We start from the raw sequence: 24,449 nt of genomic DNA, 5'->3' as shown, positions 1-24,449 counted from the left end.
AATCTGTGTTGACTTTGTCTCATTAATCCATGCTTTTGAATATGCTCTGTAATTTTGTTCTCTATAATAGTCTCTACAATTTTGCCCGGCACTGACATCGGGCTCACTGGTCTATAATTTCCCGGGTCACCTCTGGAACTTTTTTTTAAAAATCAGCGTTACATTGACTACCCTCCAATCTTCCAGTACCATGCTTGATTTTAAAGATAAATTACATATTACTAGCAATAGTTCTCTGTTCATTTTTAAATTATATTGGTATTCTGGGATGAATACCATCCAGTCCATATGATTTGCTATTCTTCAATTTGTCAAATTACGCTATTACTTCCTCCAGGTTTATTATTATTAATAGCATTTGTATAGCGCTACCAGATGCATGCAGCGCTCAGGTTTATAAAGATTTTATTCAGTTTCTCTGACTCATCAGCTTTAAGTACCATTTCTGGCACCGGTATCTCTCCCAAATCTTCCTTGGTGAAGACTGAAGCAAAGAATTCATGTAATCTCTCCACTGTGGCTTTGTCTTTTCTGAGTGCCTCTTTTACCCATTGGTCATCTAGCGTTCCAATTAATTCCTTTGCCTGCTTCTTGCTTCTAATATACCTAAAAAAAAGATTTACTATCGGGCTCATTTCGAAAGAGATAGATGTCCAAAAAGTGACATAAGTCAGCATTTGGACATTTATCTCACAGAAACGTCCAAATCAGTATTATCAAAACCTGTTTTTGGACGTCTTTCTCTGAAATACGTCAGAAGGACGTGCAAATCTCAAGGGGGCATGCCAGGGGCGTGTTCAAGGTGGAACTTGGGTGTTCCTAAGGCTTGGACATCTTTCAGCCATAATGGAACAAAGCAAAAACGTCCAGGGCTAAAACGTTTTGAGCTAGACCTGTTTTTATTACGAATATAGCACAAAAAAGTGCCCCAAATTACCAGATGACCACTGGAGGGAATCAGGAATGATCTCCTCTTACTCCCCACTGGTCACTAACCCCCTCCCACCTCCCCCCCCCAAAAAAAAAAATATGATGAAAAACATTATTTGCCAGCCTCTGTGCCACCCTCAGATGTTATACTCAGGTTCATCAGAATAGCATGCAGGTCCCTGGAGTAGTCTAGTAGTGGGTACAGTGCACTGTAGACTGGTTGACCCAGCCCCCTATCTCTGCCTATCTGTTACAATTATGGAGGAAACTGCGAGCCCTCCAAAACTCACCAGAAACCCATTGTACCCACATATAGGTGCCCCTTCACCCGTAAGTGCTATGGTAGTGGTGTACAGTTGGGGGTAGTGAGTTTTGGAGGGGCTCAGCAGACAAAGTAAGGGAGCAATGGTCAGATGTGTACCTGGGAGCATTTTATGAAGTCCACTGCAGTGCCTCCTAGGGTGCCCTATTGCTGTCCTGGGATGTCAGGGGGACTAGTCTACTAAAAATGCTGGCTCCTTCTACGTCCCAATGGCTTGAGTTTGGACATTTTACACTTGGATGTTTTTTTTTCCCGAAAATGGCCGAAAAAGAAAGACGTCCAAATCACAGGATGTCCATAGTATTTTCGAACACAAAAGATAGACATCCATCTTTTTCTAAAATGACCTTCTTTCCTGTTTGGAATTTGGACGTCTTTGTAATTCTGATTTAGACGTTACTTTCGAAAATGCACCTTCACGTGTTTTTTCCTCCCAACGTAATTTTTTTCAAAGTCTCTTTTTGCCTTCCTTATCAGCGCTTTGCATTTGACTTGCAATTCTTCATGCTGTTTTGTTATTATTTTGTCAGAGGCATTAACTTTGGAACACCGTTCAAAGGGCCCAACGAAGTGAAATGCATTCCAGGATCCTCAGTTAGCAGTAGTAGCCAAATGCTGACTGTGATCAGAGAAGAGAGTAAGGATTCTAGCGCTGATGATGTGGGAGCAAAAGAGGCCCTACAGGAGGCACTATCCAGCACTATGAACCTGACTTTAAGGTATACAGACTCAAGCCAGCATCATCTCTCATGTCAGGTTTCCTGCTCTAACAGACCTCAAGTCTGTGTGCAGTGAAAAAGGACATTACTGAATGGACAAGGCTATAGGTAAGCAAAAACAACTTCAGTAACAACCTTGTTTACAGAAACTGGACTCCAGGGTTGGAGCAAATCTGCTCCTGGTATCTGGGGCCCGGTTTTTGGTCCTCCAAGTCATAACATTGGAAAATCCCATATCTGTTGTTCCAGACAGTAAGTATAAGAAGCCTCTGAAAGCACATGAAGTCATCTGAGTGTTATCCGGAGCAGTTTGCGTGAGAGCTGCTATTCGCAAAATAGCTTACAAGCCCACATCTGAGCTGGCTGCATCATGAAGACATCTGAAGATCATTAAACTGATGACCCTGCCATCCGCTTCTACCTACTGGTCTGCCTGCCCTGCCAGAGAGAGGGAGAGGACACTCGACAACCTGCTATCTGCTCCTGTCTGACCATCTCTACTGGATTCCTGTCATCTTCCTGAGAGATAACACTTGACAGCTTCCCGACTGCCTCTGCTTCCAGTGTCCATAAGTGTGGGAGAGCTCTTTTCCATCAAGTCAGGCAGTAACTGATCTTTTCATAGTGCCTCGGGAGTTAGGGGTCCTAATCAGTTCAGGACACAGGGTATACAATGTGTGTTATTTTTACCGTGCCTTGGCAGGTACATAAATACTCATTGCTTTACTATCATTAGGGGTAATTTAGCATAAGTGCATCATTTCTGATTTACACTGTTTCTACTGCTGCCAATATAATAAATTTGGTTTTATGTTTTTATAATATCAGAGTCTTGTGTCTTGTTCTTTCCCAGTGATTGATTTGGGCAGTAATGAATTTGGATCTGTAGTTGGAGGGATGTTTGTGACCTGATTTAATCTGATCTAAAATTCCTGTGTGCTACCTTATCATATTTTGTCACTATTTGTATGTTTTCTCATTGCCTGCCCTCTATTTGAGGTCAGGTAACTGTGTTAACCCCACATTGCAATCCAACTGAGGACAAACAATCTGGCCAATGATAGCATACTTGTAGCACAGAAAACCCTCCAGAAGCTGGGGGAGGGGCTAAAGTACTTGACACAGACTGTAGTTTTTTTCTATAGAAAAACTATGTAATATAGAGAACTTCAGTAGGTGGCTGGAGCCTGGTGTCAACAAGAAGGTTTTAGATACGTAGGAGGATGGGGCAATATATAGAAAAATGAAAGGCTGTACTGTAATAATGGGCTGCATCTTACTGTGAGAGGAAAGAAAATTGGAGAGGAATTCAGACAATATGGACCAATTCTATAAATAGTGCCAAAAAAAATCAGTGTGTTAAGTAATATTCTATAAACAACGCTGAAAGTTAGGCACTGTTTATAGAATACATTTAAAGGGCTAGATTCTATATATGACGCCTGAAAGTTCCGCACAGAAAAAAAATACACCTAGGCATATTCTGTAAAGTACGCCTAAATTTTATAGAATAGGCTTAAATTTCCGTGCGGTATATGGAATAACACCGAGCGCTTCTCCATGCTACCAAATGTAGTCATGGCCATTTACACCATGTTTTACTTTTCATAAATCCCAACACCTAAATTAGGCGTAGAGTGGTTGTATTCTATAACAATGCACAAACGCCCCATGCCCTGCCCATGGCCATGCCTCCTTTTCAACTATGCAACTTAGAATTTAGGTGCACCACGTTACAGAATACGCTTAGCGACTTGTGTGCATAAATCTTAATGCCAATTAGTGCTGATAATTGCTTGCTAACATCCAATTAACAGCACTGATTTGCTAGTTGACCAGTTACATTACGAGCATTGTTATAGAATACGCTTTGATTTCCACGCAGAAATTAAGGCACCATATATAGAATCCTAGAGTTAGTGCCTAACTTTTGATGCAAGGATTTACACCAAGTAATTTCAATCCCTGGTGTAAATCCTCGCATTTAAATTAGGTATGGATCCCACTTATTCTATAACAGCGTGCATAAATTCTAGGAATGCCCCTGATCCACTCATAACCCTCCCATGGCCACTTTCTCTCTCCCTAGTTGGCTCAAATCTAAGTTTAAGTAACTTGCCCATTATCAAAAGGAGCTGCAGTGGGAATTGAACCCACTTCCCAAGTTCTCAGCCCAGGGCATTAACCATTAGGCTACTCCTCCACTCTGCTGTGTGACAGCAGTGAGGAAAATCATAATTTATAAAACCACGTTAGCAATTCACTTAGCAACACAGCAGAAGGGGAGACTAAGCAAAAAACTATACAAAGGATGAGACGCCTGCAAAAGTAGCTGGAAAGCTAACATTCACAGTCTAAGTAACAAAGTTCATCATCTTCAAGCCGTTACATTAGAGGCAGACTTAGATATTGTTGCTATCACAGAGACATGGTTCAATGACGTCCTAGAGTGGGATGCAACCATACAAGGCTATAATCTATTTAGGTGCATAGAGGTAGTTGAAAAGGTGGAAGAATAGCTCGGTATTTGAAAAACAATATTAAAGCAACTGAAATGTAGGGAGTGATATAGATAATCTTGAAGAGAGATAATAGACCCTTTATCCACATGGGTGTCATGTACAGACCTCTAATACTAACAGAGAAACTTGACAAAGATCTGATCCAAATGTTGGGAATGAAAGGGGAGGCTCTGTTGCTGGGAGATTTCTTTCTATTTTTTAACTGAATTTTATTGCAATACAAGCAGAAAGTTATGCAATCGGTAAATGCATAAGGTTTCTTTAGGTCATCCACCCCTTACTTATCAATCTTAACCAACGAACTCTCCATCCAGCCCATAATTTCCCCTATAAAAATACTCCTCAAACCCATTTCCCTCTCGCCCCGCTATGGCTCAGTATCATCATAAACAACAACTCCAGCTTCTCCACCATTGAAAGCACCTCCACCTCTATCGCCTTTCAAGAAGTCCTAGTTTATAATGTCAAATGGCAGTCAGTCTGTGCACTGCATACTGAGATTCCATTTTCATCTCAACTTGTTTCCAATGTGGGAGATGTTTAATGTTTTAAAATATTTTATATACCGCTTAACATATTGCAAATCCAAGCGGTTTGCAATAATAAAAATTATAAAATACCAAAACACTTTTGAGCTCCATTTCAAGATAGGGAAGACTATTAACATCCATTCAAGACCAATCATTTCTTACTAGATTCATCAACACTAAAATTATGTAAAACAGAGATGCCAAATCCAGTCCTTCCCAAGAACAAGAGCCTGTGAAAATCTGAGTAAACAAGTTTTTAAAGAAACTTTAAACTTTTAAAAATCTACCCCCCCCCCCCCCGACTCTATTTCCAGTGGGTGGCTCACGCCCCTCTGGCCACCATCACCCCAAGTTGACACGCAACATCCTCTCCATTGTCCAGTCCCATAACAGGCCTATTCAGCAAGGGAGAATATTTGTAACTTTTTACTAGTATGGTTGAATGACAGTACAGTGTCATCACTTATGACTGTAGATCGCCTGTATGCCAAAGCCTCTCCAACATCTAGGAAATCCCATCGACAGAACTGGAAAAAAGTAGAGAGATTGTGGATGCTTTTCAAAGTACTCTGCTCAGACAAATGATGACAACCCACGAGGTAAGGGGTGACGGCGTGTCTAATGTCTGCGTGGGTGCCCACTCGAGCAGTAGTGATCATTACACAGTTTGGTTTGATATAAGAGCTAAAGGGGAGTGCAGCCATACAAAACTCAGAAGTCCTGGATTTCAAACATGCAGACTTTAGTGAAATGGGGGAGTATGTGAAAAAAAAGCTGATGGGGTGGGAGGACATACAAGAAGTACAAAAAAAAAAAGTAGACATGGCCAAGGTGAAGAGAGCTATAAAAATGCAACAGATCTTTTTGTAAGGAAAGTTAATAAAAGTAAGAAGAAAAGGAAAGAAATATGGTTCTCCAAGCGAGTGACTGAGAAAATGAAGGCAAAAGAGGTCGTTATTGTGAAATACAGAAATCAAGAAGAAGAACACAAAAAGAATACCAGATAAAACTGAAGGAACCAAAAAGAGGAATATGGCTGGCGAAAGTACAAGTGGAAGAATAAATGGCTAGAAATGGAATTGAAAGGCTGAAAGGTGCCATGAACTGCTATGTGAAAAGTAATGAGGAAAAAATGGATGTGCTAAACAGACACTTCTGTGTTCACAAAAGAAAATCCTGGTGAAAGATTTGTTTAATAAATCCTTGGCGGTGGGAGAGGTTCCACAGCGCTAGAAGAGAGCTGATGTGGTCCCTCTTCACAAAAGTAGTGACAGAGCAGAAGTGGGAAACTACAGGCCAATAAGCCTCACTTTGGTGGTTGGAAAAGTAATGGAGATACTGCTGAAGGAAAGAATTGTGAATTTCCTGGAATCCAGTGGGTTACAAGATCCGAGGCAACATGGTTTTACAAAAGGAAAATTGTGCCAAATGAATCTGACTGATTTCATTGAGTAACCAAAGAATTAGACCGAGGACATGCGCTAGATGAATTCCATTTGGATTTCAGCAAACCCTTTAACACGGTTCCTCATAGGAGGCTCTTGAATAAACTTGATGGACTGAAGTTAGAAGCCAGATTGGTGAACTGGATTACAAACTGGTTGACTGGCAGATGTCAGAGGGTGGTGGTAAATGGAATTCACTCATAGGAAAAAAAGGTGAGTAAAGGAGTGCTTCAAGTATTGGTACTGTGGCCGATTCTAATCAGTATATTTGTGAGTTGCGGCATCAAAGGGTTTTTGCGGATGATACCAAGATTTGTAACTGAGTAGACACCCCAAATGGAGTGGACAAGAAGAAAAGTGATCTGCAAAAATTAGAAGAAGGGTCTAATACTTAGCAGTTAAAATTTAGTGTGAAGAAGTGCAGAATGATGCATTTAGGGAGTAGAAATCCAAAGAAGCTATTATGTGCCAGGGTGTGAGAGGCTGATCATGTACAGACAAAGAGAGGAACATTGAGGTGATAGTGTCTGAGGATCTCATGGGAACAAAACAATGTGACACGGTGGTGGCTGTAATGAGAAGGATGCTAAGCTGCAACGAGAGAAGCATAACTAGCAAAAGAAAGAAGGAGTTGATGCCCCTATACACAAGTCATCGGTGAGGCCTCACTTGGAGCAGCTGAGAGATGCGACCAGAGACTTACCCTGTGCATTGAGCTGATGTCCTCATCTTGATTGAGGAACGCACCCTGCTGGTTTTTTACGTTTCAATCTCATGTCCTGCTTGGACTATTAGCCCCTGACGCAGCCCTTGTGGGCGAAACACAGTCTGTGTCGGGCGAATCTCTGAAAATAAAGTTTTGAACCATATCACTGATTGATCTGCTTTGTTTGTCTCACTTGGAGTATTGCATTCAGTTTTGGAGGCCGTATCTTGTTAAGGACTTGAAAAGACTTGAAGCAGTAAAGAAGAAGGCAACAACAATGGTATGGGGTTTGTGCCATAAGATATATGAGAAGAGACTTGAAAACCTGAATATGTATACCCTAGAGCAGCGGTTTCCAAACCTGGTCTTGGAGGCACCCCAGCCAGTCAGGTTTTCAGGATATCCACAATGAATATTCATGAAAGAGATTTGCATGCAGTGAGGACAGTGCATGGAAATTTCTTTCATAAATGTTTATTGTGTATAGGGCTAGATATGATGCAGGTGTTTAAATACTTGAAAGGTATTAATATACAATCAAATATTTCCCACAGATGAGAAAACTGTAAAACTAGTGGACTTGAATTGAGGTTGTAGTGACTCAGGAGTAACATCAGGAAATACTTTTTCACGGGGGGGGGGGGGGGGGGGGGGGGGGGGTCAATGCCTGGAATACCCTGCCAGTGGAGATGGTGGAAGTAAAAATAGTGATGAAATTCAAAAAGGCATGGGATAAATATATAGGATCCCTAAATAGAAAAAGAATGGTATTAAAACAAAATTTAAATAGTCTCATGGATGATGGGCAGGAGTGTTGCTTTGATGACAACTCCAGCTTTGTGGAACAAAGGCTAGTGCTGGGCAGATTTCTACAGTCTGTGTCCCATAATGGCAAGATCATGATGGGCTGGAGTGGGTTAGATGGCAACTGAAATAGTTGAGGCATCAGGACAGTGCTGGGTAAATTTCTACAATCAGTGTTTCAAAAACGGGAATGAAAGATCAGGATCGAGTATACATATCACATTCATTGTTAGTTTAATAATGAAAAGCAATATATCTTCCAACTGTACCATCAGTAGATAAAATAATGCTACTAAACAAAAACTGGGGTAGAAGAATCACAGTAACGTGAATACTCAAATATAGAGGCTAAATTCAATGAGAAAAACAATGTGTGAAAAGTAAATGGAAAGACCCTCAGAAACACAACTCATCCATGTGGCAGTACTGTGTACATAGAATTACTATAGAGGGTGGACATGTTTTTTTCATTCATTCATTGGGTCCCAATATAACTTAATCACCTCTCTCATTCCCATATAAGTGCAGGCTTGCTTATTACACTAACATAGATCCTAATATAATACTTATTTCACTACAATATCACACACTGTGACACGTTCAGCATTTATAACTTTCACAACTGAAAAAACATTTAGACTGTGTGTAAAAACCGGGTGAGACGCCTTTACCCCTGGTGGCATTGAGATGAGTGTTTTTGTTTGTTTGTTTGTTTGTTTATTTATTTCATGTCTTTTATATGTTGGTTTTAGATACTGAATGATTTTAATTTCATTTACAGTGACTCACTGCCCCTGAGGCAGCCATTTTTATACTGGTGAAACACGGCCATGTCAGGCATTTTATGTTGAATATCTGGGAGCTTTTAATCTACTAATAAATACATTGGGTTTTTTTTTTACAAGGTCTGCCTCATTGTTTTATCTTCCATTATGTTAGATGTGCAATAAGCCAGCCTGCATTTATGTGGGAGTCACAGAGGTGATTAAGTTATATCGGGACCCAATGAATGAAAACACTTGTCCACACTGTAGTTGTTCTATGTACATAGTACTGCCGCATGGGTGAGTTATGTTTCTGGGGATCTTTCCGTTTACTTTTCACACACTGTGTTTCTCATTGAACACACCTAAACTAAATCTACCAGTCTCAGACACCCTAAAAATTCTTGGAGTCACTATCGATCGACACCTGACACTTGAGAACCATGCGAAAAACATAACTAAAAAGATGTTTCACTCAATGTGGAAACTAAAAAGAATCAAACCATACTTTCCAAGGACTGTCTTCCGCAATCTGGTACAATCACTAGTACTCAGTCATCTGGACTACTGTAATTCACTTTACGCTGGTTGCAAAGAACAAATACTTAAAAAACTCCAGACTGCCCAGAACACGGCAGCCAGACTAATATTCGGCAAACCAAAATACGAAAGCGCCAAACCTTTACGTGAAAAACTACACTGGCTCCCACTTAAAGAACGGATCACATTCAAGCTTTGCACCCTAGTCCATAAAATCATCCATGGCGATGCCCCAGCTTACATGTCGGACCTAATAGACCTACCACCCAGGAACGCAAAGAAATCTTCTCGTACATTCCTCAATCTTCATCCCCCTAAGTGCAAAGGCCTGAAATACAAACTAATGCACTCATCTACCTTCTACATGAGTACGCAGTTCTGGAACGCGTTGCCACATCACCTGAAAACGGTCTACGAATTGACCAACTTCCGTAAAGCATTAAAAACTTATCTCTTTGACAAGATATATCACAATGAGCAACACATGTAACTGTACAACCCTTAATACATCCAGCATTATCTTATAATGCCTTTTGCTCTTACACTATCATGTATTTCATCTTCATGTAACCCAAAACACTCTGTAAAGCCAAATGTATACTCTCCTCTATTTCAGTATCCATGATGAATTGTAAGCCACATTGAGCCTGCAAAGAGGTGGGATAATGTGGGATACAAATATAACAAATAAATATTTGAGTTTTCACGTTTTTGTGATTCATCTACCCCAGTTTTTGTTTAGTAAGTTTATATAAATGCTAAATAGTAGTAGTAGTAGTAGTAGTTTATTAATGAAGTCATAATGAATGTGGCTGTTGGCCAAACTGGACCAGCCGTGCAGGTCTTTATCTGCCTTCATCTATTATGTTACTGTGCTATTATGTAAGCATATAATTGGCCTTTACAGCTCTTTAATTTTCATAAGATCGTAGGGACCTTTTACTAAAGTTTAGGGCACAACTTAATTTATAAAAATTTGTATTCCCCCATTATCTTATCATATTCTAAACGGATTAGAAATGCACATCCATAATACTCTTTAAAAAAAAAAAACCCATTACAACCTTATTAAACAAATACAATCATACATAACGGACATTAGTGTGCGCTAAGTGCCACATGGCCCATAGGTATAATATAGGACATGCAGCGTGTAGTGCACACTATTACTACTACAAATCATTTCTATAGCGCTACCAGTCGTACGCAGCGCTTCACAATTGAACATGAGGAAGAGACAGCCCCTGCTCAAAAGAGCTTACAATCTAATTCAGGACAGACAGACAGGACAAATAAGGGCTAAGGGTAGGACAGACAGATAGGACACATAGGGATAAGGGACTATTGAAGAGAGGAAGACAAGATAGAGGTTACGAACAAGTGAAAAGTTAGGAGTCAAAAATAACATCAAACAGGTGGGCGTTTAGCTAACAGTGTAGTGCACACTGTTAGCGTGCATTAAGCTTTAGTGAAAGGGCACCACATTTTTTCATGTTTGGATAATAGTGGCCAAAATAGCACAAAAAAAAAATCAAATCTTCTGCTGTCCTGATAAGTGAGGGAAACATGCAATAAAATCTATTTGTTTTTGTTCAGTTGGAGATGTTTTTGTTTTGACCGAGCTCATTAGATATGAAAAATTGTTTTGTCATATTTTCATGGCATTATGGGCACAGTAAATGTGCCCGTTGTCTCTTGGTGTAGGTGTGTGAACTAATTATTCTCAGGCTATTAAAGTATCACCTCAACAAGCTCTTTATTTGTCATCTGAAAAGTGCATCATTACCTCATGATTACAGGTAGGCTTGTGATATTTGAAATTAGTAGTTAAACAAACGCTCATTCTAACAGAAAGCATGCGTGGAGGTGAAGTGAAGTGTTAAGTATTAAAATTGCCCTCTGGCTTGGTGGTGACAAAAACACTCAGGTTTTTGCAAGAGTTGCAGTTCTTTTGAATCTGATTTCGTCTAGAGCTGATCAGTAACCGTGATATTATGCCTCGCAGTCCTATTGCCAGTTTTTTAGGTTACTGCTTCTCTTTTCCCGGCAACAACCTAAAGCACAGAACTCCCACAGATTGTTTTTCCTTTAAAAATTAAATTAAAAAGGGCCCCATGATGAAAGAAAGAATAAAACCCTTCCCCCCTCCCCCATGGTAAAAATGAAAATTTGGAAGGGAATAAAGTAAACAGGTTAGGAAAATGGGAATTTTGATGCATATTTTTATTTTTTATTTTTGTTACATTTGTACCCTGCGCTTTCCCACTCATGGCAGGCTCAATGCGGCTTACATGGGGCAATGGAGGGTTAAGTGACTTGCCCAGAGTCACAAGGAGCTGCCTGTGCCTGAAGTGGGAATCGAACTCAGTTCCTCAGGACCAGAGTCCACCACCCTAACCAGTGGGCCACTCCTCCACTAGCAACATTCCATGTAGAAGCCTGCCCTTGCAGCCGCGCAGGCTTCTGTTTCTGTGAGTCTGACGTCCTGCACGTACGTGCAGGACGTCAGACTCACAGAAACAGAAGCCTGCGCAGCTGCAAGGGCAGGCTTCTACATGGAATGTTGCTAGTGGAATAGCAACATTAACATTCCATGCAGAATCTCCAATAGTAGCAACATTCCATGTAGAATCTCCAATAGTAGCAACATTCCATGTAGAATCTCCAATAGTATCTATTTTATTTTTGTTACATTTGTACCCCACGCTTTCCCACTCATGGCAGGCTCAATGCGGCTTACATGGGGCAATGGAGGGTTAAGTGACTTGCCCAGAGTCACAATGAGCTGCCTGTGCCTGAAGTGGGAATCGAACTCAGTTCCCCAGGACTAGAGTCCACCACCCTAACCACTAGGCCACTCCTCCACATACATGTTTAAAACTGCCTCTTACCCACCACCTCCATTATCTCTCTTCCTGCAGCCCCCCCCCCCCTCTTCCTTTTATCTACTCCCTACCAGGCTCCCCCTTACACAGCACCCGCCCCCTGCCTCTTATCCAATCTAATCTGATGCATCATGAGATCAGTATAGTATCCTACTGCTTTGTTGAAGTCAGTACTGAGACTTAAGACTGCCAAATTTATTAATACACTAGTAAAAAAAGGCCCGTTTCTCACGCAAATGAAACGGGCGCTAGCAAGGTTATCATGTAACGCTGATTATGTTTTTAAGGGAACCGTTAGGAGAAATGTTCTGTCATGATAAGTAATAATTGGGAAGGGTGTATAATGAGTAATATGCTCCAGGGGTATGAGATACAGATTGTTTTATCTATGGTTTTTTTGTTGTTTTAATCTTTCTTTTTTGTGATTTTTATTTATAGTAATCTCAGCTAACTGCAAATGTTAGGTGGCTTTGTTAAATGAAAAAATATTGCAGAGGCAATGCTTATCTTTCATCCTACCAATTAATGCAATACCATAACCTTCAGTTTTAAATATTAAGTGGGTCCTCAGCTGGCCCATGAATATATGACGACTTTTGTTTTTGTGGTTTTTTTTTTTTAGTTCATTTTACAGTCATTTTTCTCAATCAAAGTTGTTTCAAAACTTATACCAGTTATCTTATATGCAAATTTAAAATTCTGGGCCAGGCCACCTCTTCCAACATGAATTCATGTTTTGGTAATCTGCGTCAGGGACAAGGCATAAAAAATTAAATTAAACTTTGCCACTGGCAAAGTTTGACTGAATTTTTGGTGCCTTGACCCTGACGCAGATTACCAAGACATGAATTCATATTGGGAGAGGTGGCCTGGCCCAGACGTTTGCACATAAGGTAAGTGGTATAAGTTTTGAAATAAGTTTGATTGCGAAAAATGACTGAGAAATGAACTGAACCCCCCACCCCCCACAAAAACATTTAAAAATTGAAAAGGTTGGATCAATGAGGACATTGGCCAGAGTTGAGTCAAAAGGAGTCATTTACTCAAGGGCCATCTGAGGATCCACTTAATATTTAAAACTGAAGGTTGATGGTATTGCATTAATTGGTATGACTATTTAAGCCATCATTTTATTCTTTTGTGATACAGATATTTATCAGCTTTCAGCATGTATTTCATCCTAAGTATTTAAATGATTCTACAGAAGGGCAGTCTAAAACCTGGAGTATTATTAAAATGCACATACCTTATTTTGGTGGATGTTATCTGTTTATTTAAATTGCTTCAATACAGCAAACTAGAATCTGTATTATAATTTTGTTGAACATGATTGTTGCTGTAACCATTCTTTGCCATGCATGGTCACGAGCTGCCAGCAATTCCTTGACGTGTATGTAGGGTTTACTAAATTGTGTCTTAATGACTGGTGTGCTGTGGTCATGGCAGAAGCAGTAGTTATTATCAATAACTTTCTTATCTACTGCAGGTAAACTACAAACCTCTTAACATACAGGTCAACAAGATAACATGAAATGTATAACAAGTTATCGCCTAGCTCATTTATCTTGTCAAGGTGCAACCAGTATTAAATGACTAATACACCCAATCTTTCCCTTTGTTACAGTCACAAATACATTGTATTATGTTCCTGGAAAACAGTTCAACACAGTAGACAAGTGTTTTATTTTATAATTTTATGGTAATTGCTAAATTTTCCATGTGTTGCTTGGAAAATTTAGCAAGTACCATAAAATCTATATAAATAATTCTCACCTCCAACGTTCTGAACCTCACTGTGTGGCAGGGAAACACTGAAGCCCTGTAGTCTTCTAGGCTGTCAGCACCACTCACTCTCACTCTCACTCATAGACCCGCCCTCAGCCATGCCCCATCCACACATAATTCACAACCCCAACATTCTAAATGCAAATTTGTAGTTTCAAGATCCCATGAGTGTATGCCCCGCCCTCGCATCACAACGTGATGATGTGGAGGGCGGGGCTATGACACTCAGCCAATCGCCAGTTCCACCGCCCTCCGACGCTACCCCCCCGACGCACTGCGAGAAACAGCGGCCTACGCAGACCCACCCCACCCCCCGACGCACAGCAACAAACACCGAGCTACACAGGGGCAGGAGTGCTGTCCGAACACCTGATCCGCCGGGATCCCGAAGCTGCCGCCCGCAAAAAAAAAAAATACCCACCTGCACCCTCCCAACGCTGCCACGCTGCCGCAGGTAAACCTTGCTAGTGCCCATTTCATTGCTCACAGAAACGGGCCTTTTTTACTAGTTATAAAATAAAACACACATGTGCTGCTTGTGTGTCAGAAGATTTTTAGGTTTTACAGAAATTGTCTTTCGAGATCTTTGATGAGACTGATAGAGTTTAGCTGCAATCTATATCAAAAAGGAAAGGGAATGAATGATAGATGCAAAAGCTACTTGCCTCTGTTTCAAGAAGCATTACACCTGCTCTACAGTTATTGCTTTTGATAATTTGCATGTACACGCGAGCAAGTACACCAATTTAACTACACTATTCTTTAAGCTGGAATTATGCCAATTTTACAAATTCATTTCAAGAATAATCTTCTAAATAGGATATAATTAGTTGACATCCAGATTCTTAAAACATAATCTGTGTCATAATTTAATTACTTTAACTCCAATATTATAACCCCCCCCCCCCCCCCCCCCCCCCCCGTTTACTAAGCCGAGCGCTAATGCAGACACAGCCCATTCACTTGAATGGGCTGTGTCAGAATTGCCGTGCGGCTGCCACTAACATGGCTTAGATTGTAAGCTCTTTGAGCAGGGACTATCTCTCTTTGTTAAATTGTAGAGCGTTGCGTAACCCTAGTAGCGCTCTAGAAATGTTAAGTAGTAGTAGTAAACAGGGTAAATGTTTTGATTAAAATTTCATATGTGAGATGGATTTCAACTGGCCATGCTCACTGTTTCTAGTTAGCTATTTAGTCCCATTTTTCATCATTAATCCGTCTGTGAATATATTCTCACTGTGAACATCTTTTTAAAAATGAATTAAATTTTGCATGCAAATTGGGCCCATGCCAAAATTTGCAGGCGCAATTTTAAGTACCATTTGTAGATTTTTGGAGCTTATGTTCTAAGAATTTGGATGTCAATTAGATTGGGTTCATTTTGATTAATATAGAGTTCACTGATTAGAATATAATTAGAGCACATTCAAAGCTGTAACAAAAAAGGGTTTTCAGATGACAAACAGTATCCTTAATTCTGTCTGTAATTTGTACCAGGGCTCTGCAGGTCTGAAGCAGGACAAAGTTTATGTATGTCTATGCTATGTGTTAGGAAAAGAAAGTGAGTATTTAATTATTTGGCTTTAGCTCACTTTTTCAGGAGTAGCTCAAAGCAAGTTGCATTCAGGTACAGTGGATATTTCCTTGTAGGTAATTTATTCATTCAAAGATTGTGCATATGAAATGTAGCATAAAATGATTTGTTATTTATTTTTAAATATTTATTACCCCCCATTCACAGTTCTAGGCAAGGAACAGGATAACATATATAATAAATCACTGATGCATGAAAACATAACAAAAACAACATAAATTAAAGGCAAAACCCAAAATTGACAGCATTAAAACAAATACCAGTATGACATGACCTAACTTTTCCTGTTTAAAAACATATGCTATCATCTTCCCCATTTTCAGTAACTAAATCTGACTATATTGTGCAGTGTCACTAAAGAGATATGTCCCCCTATACATCATTCCACTTCAAAATTGTACCAAGCCTTTCAAAAAAGCATAGTGGTCCTCCAAGAGTGGCTTGGCATCCAGTACTTTTATTGAGAAACCCAACAGGGACCATGTTTCAGCAGAATGCCTGCGTCAGGGGTCATCACTATTGGCAATACAGTCTGATAATATCCTCTGTCCTTTTAGTGTCAGAGGGCAGTGCCAACACATATAAACATAAAAGCAACATGGTCCATTCTTTCAAATAAGAAAAATTACTGCCAAGACTCTAGAGCATCAGATGAATTGTCTCTCTTCCTCAGTTCAGGAACCCCTATTACTAAGCAGAGGTGGAGAGAAGAATTGAATATCTACAAACATAAGTTAGTTGTTGGAAAATGAATGTATTATTACACACAAATATTATTACAATTACAAGGGTTAAATTCATTAATTATTGGTCAATCTAGTTAACCACTACTTTATTATGACCTAATCATCTCTTATCAATGTCCAACACAATATAATATTACAAACACATTGCTTTTATTCAGCTATACCAATTCAAACATACATAATCACTGATTAAATACTTAAACTAATCATCAATTGATTGTGTTCTGTTATAACCCACACTGATACTCAATATAGTTCTTTAAACCTTCATAAATTGTTCAGACGACTTATCGTCATAAATTGATCTGATGACTTATCTTATCTTCATTCCAAACAACGGAATATTGAATGTTCCATCATAAAGTTCATTGATGAGTATCAATCACCAGTCTGTTGATGAACAAAAAAAGACCCAAAAAGGGGTTCACAACACCATTAGAGTAATTCCATCTTCTACTGAAGCAGATAACTCCACTCAGACAGGATCCTTGCATCAGGTTTCCTTCACAGTGATTACCAAATCAATCCACGTTTATACACATATCCATAGATCTCAACACAGGCTGTGTTTCATTTTAACTTCTTCAGGAGATCCTATATACAAACACACATCACTAAACACATCAGCAACCTCAAACACTATAGAAATAACATTTTCTTAAAGCCCTTACCAGCCACATCGGAGCACTGGGCTCACAACGGGAAATCCCTTCTGATAGCGTGAAACCTCACGAATAGATTGAATGATCTAACTTTATGTGAACTACTGCTTTTATACTGACATCAATAATGCCCAATCAACCTCCTTATTAAGGCCATATGGGTGCACAGTCCCCCAATTAAAAATAAAACGCTGCTCCCTTCGAATAAGTTCACGTTCTACATTGCCATAACCTCCCTGCAGGCAATTAATGATAACAAACTGTAAATCATCCACTGAGTGATTAAATTGTGACCAATGGCTAACCAGTGGAGAATCTATCTTTTGTAACCGAATGTTACTCAGATGTTGAGCGATACGCAGCTTAATTTTTCTTGTAGTTTCTCCTATATACCATAGCTGACAAGGACAGTATATGGCATAAACTACATTTTGTGTATTGCAGTCCGTATGAGATCTTAACTCAAAATATCTATTTAAAGATTGCACCCAAATCCGATTCGTACACAAGGCATATTTACAGTACACACATGCATTACAACGGGTATGCCCACCTACTCCTTGTTGACCGCCCCATCGATTAAATTTTTTCTTGGATAAAATCTCACCCATGTTTTTCTCACGATTACAAGCAAATCTTGGTCTAGTCTGTAAACTGTGATGAAGAGATAACACAGGCCAGTGCTTAAGAATAATGTCCTGTATAGCTCGTGTCTGCTTCTCTATCGGCGCTTTTTTTTTTTTTTTGCCTCCCTCCAAAGGCCCATTTTATAGCTTTGGGTTGTATTCTCATTTTGAAGGACAAAATATAAGTTATTGTTACTAACTAGAGGAGTGTGGTAGCCGTGTTAGTCCACTCTTAAGGTTATCAATAGAAATCAAACAAAATAAAACATGGAAAAGAAAATAAGATGATACCTTTTTTATTGGACATAACTTTATACATTTCTTGATTAGCTTTCGAAGGTTGCCCTTCTTCGTCAGATCGGAAATAAGCAAATGTGCTAGCTGACAGTGTATATAAGTGAAAACCTTCAAGCATTACTATGACAGTCTGACAGGGTGGGAGGATGGGGGAGGGTAGGAGGTATGCATGGGGACATCAAAGCATATCATTGATATTCTAACAGGATGGGTGTGGATAGGTGAGGGGTGGGGTGGGGTGATCAACAGAGACATACAGCTTTATGGTTTATAATGGGTTAGGAACCCCAGATCCTTGTTAAGTCCTTTCTGTTGGGTGTTAAAATATTCAATCATTCTGACTTCAAAGGTCTTACGTTCTTGTATGGTTTTAAAGTTACCTTTCAGTATTCTCACTGTGAAATCACTTAAAACACAAGCTAATCAGAAGTAAACTTCCATCACAGACTGAAAAGGAACAGAAGGGCACACTTCCCTGTAATTTATCCAGTTGCAAACTATGCCAAAATATTTCACAGGACCCCAAAGTCATCCACAAAGGAAAGATATTCAACATAAAGGGATCTTTCACTTGCTCATCTTCCAATGTGGTATATATCATTCAGTGTAAAAAATGTAACGAAGGATGCTATATTGGAGAAACAGGCCAGATGCTTAAGACAAGATTCAATTTACATAGACATCACATGAACAATACAGCCAGTAGGGCCCCCACCCCGGTGGGACAGCACTTCACAGAACCAGGACACTGTACCAGTGATTTCACAGTGAGAATACTGAAAGCAGGGGCGTAGCTACGGGTGGGCCTGGGTGGGCCCAGGCCCACCCAGTTTAGCTTCAGGCCCGCCCAGAAGCAGATCCTTGCCCTATCCCGACTCCCACCCCTGCCGCAGCGCTACATTTAATTCTGTGGGCGCTGCTGTCACAGCCTCCCACCCCTGCGCTTACAGTTTGCTACGGCGCTGACAGCAACTCTACAGATGCGGAACCGACGTCCGACGTCCTGCTCTGGGGCCTTCCCTCTGCCGCGCTGATGTAACTTCCGGTTTACGGAGGCGGGACGCGGAAGGCCCCAGAGCAGGACGTCGGACGTTGGTGCAGCATCTGTAGAGTTGCTGTCAGCGCCGTAGCAAACTGTAAGCGCCGCCGCGAGGGGTGGGAGACTGTGCATTTACAGCAGTGCGGACAGAATTAAATGAAGCGCTGCGGCAGGGGTGGGAGAGGGTGAGGAAGTCAGTGGGGTGCTGGGCCAGTAAGGGGAGGCTGGGAAGGGAACAGAAGGGTGCTGGACTTGCCAGGGGCAGAGGGTTGGAGGGAAGGGGAGAAGTTTGGGATTTGCAGAGGGAAGGGGAGAGGTTTGGGATTTGCAGAGGGGAGGCTGGAAGGAAGGGGAGAGGTTTGGGATTTGCAGAGGGGAGGTTGGAGGGAAGGGGAGAAGTTTGGGATTTGCAGAGGGGAGGTTGGAAGGGAAGGGGAGAGGTTTGGGATTTGCAGAGGGGAGGTTGGAAGGAAAGGGAGAGGTTTGGGATTTGCAGAGGGGAGGCTGGAAGGAAGGGGAGAGGTTTGGGATTTGCAGAGGGGAGGTTGGAGGGAAGGGGAGAGGTTTGGGATTTGCAGAGGGAAGGTTTTGGATTTGCAGAGGGAAGGGGAGAGGTTTGGGATTTGCAGAGGGGAGGTTGGAGGGAAGAGGAGAGGTGCATGGAAAAAGAGCCAGATGCATAAGGGGAAGGAAAGATTGGAAGAGAAGCTGGTTGGGGGATGGGATCAGAGAGGAGAGGGACACATTGGTGTGGAGAAGGGAGAAAGGGGACATAGGTAAGTATACAGAAGGGAGATGATGGGCATTAGGTGGGAGCATGGGGACAGGGACACAAATGTGAGATGCTGTGTGGGGATGGCACATGGGCACAGAGGGGTAATGCCTGACAAGGGGGGGGGCATGGGGATATGGAATAGAGATAAAATGCTGGACACTGGAGAGGGGGGTATATGGACACAGAGGGGGGGAGAGAGATACCAGACAAGGGGGAGAATAGGAACACAGAAGGGATATGCTGGGCATGGGGTGCATAGGTGAACAGAGGAATGATGATGGATGAGGGGATATGAACACAGGAGAGATACTGGACAAGGAAATATAGGAAAACAGAGATGGGAGATGGATGATGGACATGAAGAAAGAAGAAATGTCAAATAGGAGACCCTGGCAAGTGAGTTAAGAGAAGAAAGAGGGAAGCAGAAACCAGAGACTGGGACCAATATGATTTGAGAAAAAATGACCAGACAACAAAAAGGTATAAAAATATTATTTTATTGTCAATGTTGTGAATATAATATGTTGGATTTGGAATGTACATCTTGCTAAAGTTGATGTTAAACATGGCTGGGGTCCAGGACAGAAATCTAGGAAAGGACCCCAAAGTCCATTACAGGCTGCGCCTTCAGCTTCCAGCATGCAGGCTTTCTCTGGCCAAGGAACCAAGCACAATTGCCCTAGTTGCAATCCCTAACACCATCCCTGGCATGTGTCATCTTTATATTTTGCACAGGAGCAAATGCCTTTCTTTCTTGTTTCTCTAGTGTTATACTACATGCAAGGTCTAGTTTCTTGGGGTTTCCATTTAATTTATATTTCTAGAGTTTGTGGTCACTTATTCTGTATTTTGCATTTGTGTCTTGTGTGTGTGACTGAGGTATTCTGTTAGCATGAAGTTTCCATGTAGCATTCTGTAGTAATTTGGCTTGTTCAGCTTTCCTGATAAATGTATTTGTATTTTTGGGCCCTACTATAATATTTAAGGCACTTCTTTTTCATAGGTAGGATCTTTGTTTTTGGAAGTTAGTGTTGGCATGGTAGATTTGCTCTAGGTTCTGAGTGACTTTTTGTTTTATAGATTTTTATAAGTTAATTTATAATATGTCTGTAATTGAGATTACACTAGAAAACAAAATTTCTTTGTATGATGAGTTTTATGGAGAATTGTCCTTGCTGTGCTCTATATCCATTGTTGGTGGAGGGCCAGGAGGTTCTCTTGATGCAGAATGTGTTTGGCTTCAATACCATATATTGTAAACAAGGCTCCTATTGGCTAAGTCCGTGAAGCCTCCTCACCACCAGCACAGAGCTCTCTGTTTTCCTCTTTATGTGTTTCTTCTTCTTTCTTGGGCCTGTTTTTGGGATTTGCAACCCAACCCCCTTTTCTTCAACAGCTCCTCGGCTGTTTTAAACACAGTCCAATTACAGCCAGGGTTCTCTCAGCACAGTTCAATAGAGCTAGGCTGTTTCAAACACAGTCCAAGTACAGCCAGGCTTCTCTCAGCACAGCTCAATAAAGTCAGGCTGTTTCTAACACAGTCCAGTTACAGCCAGGCTACTCTCAGCACAGTTCAATGGAGCTAGGCTGTTTCAAACACAGTCCAAGTACAGCCAGGCTTCTCTCAGCACAGCTCAATAAAGTCAGGCTGTTTTAAACACAGTCCAATTACAGCCAGGCTTCTCTCAGCACAGTTCAATGGAGCTAGGCTGTTTCAAACACAGTCCAAGTACAGCCAGGCTTCTCTCAGCACAGCTCAATAAAGTCAGGCTGTTTTAAACCCAGTCCAAGTACAGCCAGGCTTCTCTCAGCACAGCTCAATAAAGTCAGGCTGTTTCTAACACAGTCCCATTTACAGCCAGGCTTCTCTCAGCACAGTTCAATAGAGCTAGGCTTTGCGCGGGCTCAAAGCCTTGGGTCCCACCCTCTGGGTCAGTCTCTATTCTCCTGACCTCCTCCCGCATTGACCCAGGCCTTCCCTCCTATACCTCCAGTGCTGGCTGAGCCATAGCCAAGAGCTCCATGGGTTCGTCTAAGACCAGCTCAGCCTCCTCTTGCTCCATCCTCTCTGGTTCATTCTCCCTCTCTCCTTCAGGAGCCCAGTCCATTTTCTCCTCCCCCACCCCTTTTCCAGCTGATTACACTTTTCTTCATTAACTCTGCTAGGCTGCTTTTCCTTCTCCTGCCACCGGTTCCACCACCTCCTCCACCAGGTGGGAGAATCAGCTTTTCCTTTTCCCTGGCGGCCCTCTTCTGGAGCTCCTTGGTTCTGCACCCTACTTCTCCTCCCCCGGAGCTCTCCTGTGGCCTTCTGGGAGTTGTAGTTTCCCATTTTTATGTCCCTTTTGGGCAAAACCTGAGCATCCCTAGGGTCTTCCCTCCTACCCTCCGGCTCTCTTTTCTCCGGTGGGTAGCTGGGGTCCCTCTTCCTTTCGGCATATTCCTTACAATATGTGTTGGAGGACCATGGCTCAATGGGGCTGAATAGTGCAGTCTATTGTACTTCCCTTAGCTCTCAATTGGCCTGCAGCCACTGAAGCCTGCCCTGCAACCCTCATTGAAGTTATGGGGAGAGGGGTAGGGACAGAGTATGAGTGCATCAGGTTGCTGTTTTTTCTCTTTCAAAAAAGTTGGCAACTCTAGTGCCCACCCATCCAACCTGTTGGCCCACCCAAAAATTGCCTTCTGGCTACGCCACTGACTGAAAGGTAACTTTAAAACCATACAAGAACGTAAGACCTTTGAAGTCAGAATGATTGAATATTTTAACACCCAACAGAAAGGACTTAACAAGGATCTGGGGTTCCTAGCCCATTATAAACCATAAAGCTGTATGTCTCTGTTGATCACCCCACCCCTCACCTATCCACACCCATCCTGTTAGAATATCAATGATATGCTTTGATGTCCCCATGCATACCTCCGACCCACCCCCATCCTCCCACCCTGTCAGACTGTCATAGTAATGCTTGAATGTTTTCACTTATATACACTGTAAGCTAGCACATTTGCTTATTTCCGATCTGACGAAGAAGGGCAACCTTTGAAAGCTAATCAAGAAATGTATTAAGTTATGTCCAATAAAAAAGGTATCATCTTATTTTCTTTTCCATGTTTTATTTTGTTTGATTTCTATTGATAACCTTAAGAGTGGACTAACACGGCTACCACACTCCTCTACTTAAGATTCTACATGGAATGTTGCTACTATTGGAGGTTCTAGATGGAATGTTGCTACTATTTGAGATTCTACATGGAATGTTAATGTTGCTATTCCACTAACAACATTCCATGTAGAAGCCTGCCCTTGCAGCCACGCAGGCTTCTGTTTCTGTGAGTCTGACGTCCTGCACGTACGTGCAGGACGTCAGACTCACAGAAACAGAAGCCTGTGCGGCTGCAAGGGCAGGCTTCTACATGGAATGTTGCTAGTGGAGGAGTGGCCTAGTGGTTAGGGTGGTGGACTCTGATCCTGAGGAACTGAGTTCAACTCCCACTTTAGGCACAAGCAGCTCCTTGTGACTCTGGGCAAGTCACTTAACCCTCCATTGCCCCAGGTACAAATAAGTACCTGTATATAATATGTAAGCCGCATTGAACCTATTATGAGTGGGAAAGCGCGGGGTACAAATGTAAGAAAAATAAATAAATAAAAACTTCACTTCTCATTTACTCTGTTTCATATCAAGTGCATATACAACACTTTTCCTTTCAGGTGATGTTAGTCTTTTCCTAGCCTTGACCTTCTTGAAGGAAAAGTTGATTAGAAATAATTCTGATTGTGCCACGTGCAATGAAATCATATCATGTGATCTACTTATATAAGTAGTGAACTGCTGTCTTCAGAAACAATCTATTACTGTAATCTGCTGTGCTTTAGTTTGCAGTGCTATAAATTAAAAATTTTGTATTTTTCTTTTCCAGGTAGCTTTTTTGAGGATGTAAAAAGCTTCATACATGCCTTTCAACATAGTTCAGCAGATTCTGCAGTACAACACAACCTCTCCAGTGAAGAAAGGAATTCCAGGATATTAACTTAGAGAAAGATATGATAAGAAAACAATAATTATGGACACTTTAGTTTCAGCACACTGAATATTACTTTAACAAGTATGAAACATTTAGGCCTACTCCATCTTATAAGTATTATCAAATATGGTATCCAGTCCAGAAGCATTCAGCCATGCTGTAGAATTATTTATATTGTACCAGGATTATGTACAACACTCTAAGAGTGCATGTTAAGAGCCTATTCCTGTGCCTACTTTCCTGTATAGAATACTAGTATAGCCAGGTATATAGGGGCTTAGGCATGAGCATTTACACCAGCCATAGAGGTGGTGTAAGTGTTAGCACCTAAGTGCTACAGTTACTCTCATAATTTACAGTGGGGCCCTTTTTCAGAGCGGCGGTAAGCCCAGCGCAATCTTACTGCACGGTCTTGCGGGACTACCGCCGACCCAATGCGACCACTGACTGTAGTCCCACCCTGAGTGCGCACCATTTCTGGGGGGGGGGGAACCCCAGAAATGGGTTGCGCGGCGGTAATCGGGCACCACTGCGTTAGTGCAGGAGCCCTTATCGCTGCCTCATTGGGTAAGGGCTCCCCGTCACATGGCCATGCGGTAAGAGTTCTCTTACCGCATGGCCATGTATGTCTGGGGGCTAGTGCAGGGCCCTTTTTCCCACAGCTTGGTAAAAGGAGCCCCGTATTCTTAAGTTACATGCATAAGTTTGAGCTCCGCCTGTGTGTACACA

The 24,449-nt window shown here is 41.5% G+C and overlaps 1 protein-coding gene across 1 annotated transcript in view; it reads left to right on the top strand.

Moving 5' to 3' along the window:
* Positions 1-24,238, top strand: part of UBE3D (ubiquitin protein ligase E3D) — a 192,063-nt gene extending 167,825 nt beyond the window's left edge. The window contains exon 10 of the mRNA XM_030199073.1: positions 23,616-24,238. Coding sequence (XP_030054933.1) covers positions 23,616-23,636 — 21 coding nt within the window. The 3' untranslated portion in view covers positions 23,637-24,238. The remainder of the gene's footprint in view (positions 1-23,615) is intronic.
* The last annotated feature ends 211 nt before the right edge of the window (positions 24,239-24,449 follow it).

This window comes from Microcaecilia unicolor, chromosome 3 (genome assembly GCF_901765095.1).
Source record: "Microcaecilia unicolor chromosome 3, aMicUni1.1, whole genome shotgun sequence".
NCBI lineage: Eukaryota > Metazoa > Chordata > Amphibia > Gymnophiona > Siphonopidae > Microcaecilia > Microcaecilia unicolor.
Note: the sequence above shows the minus strand (reverse complement) of the source record. Positions and strands in the feature narration are given on the sequence as shown.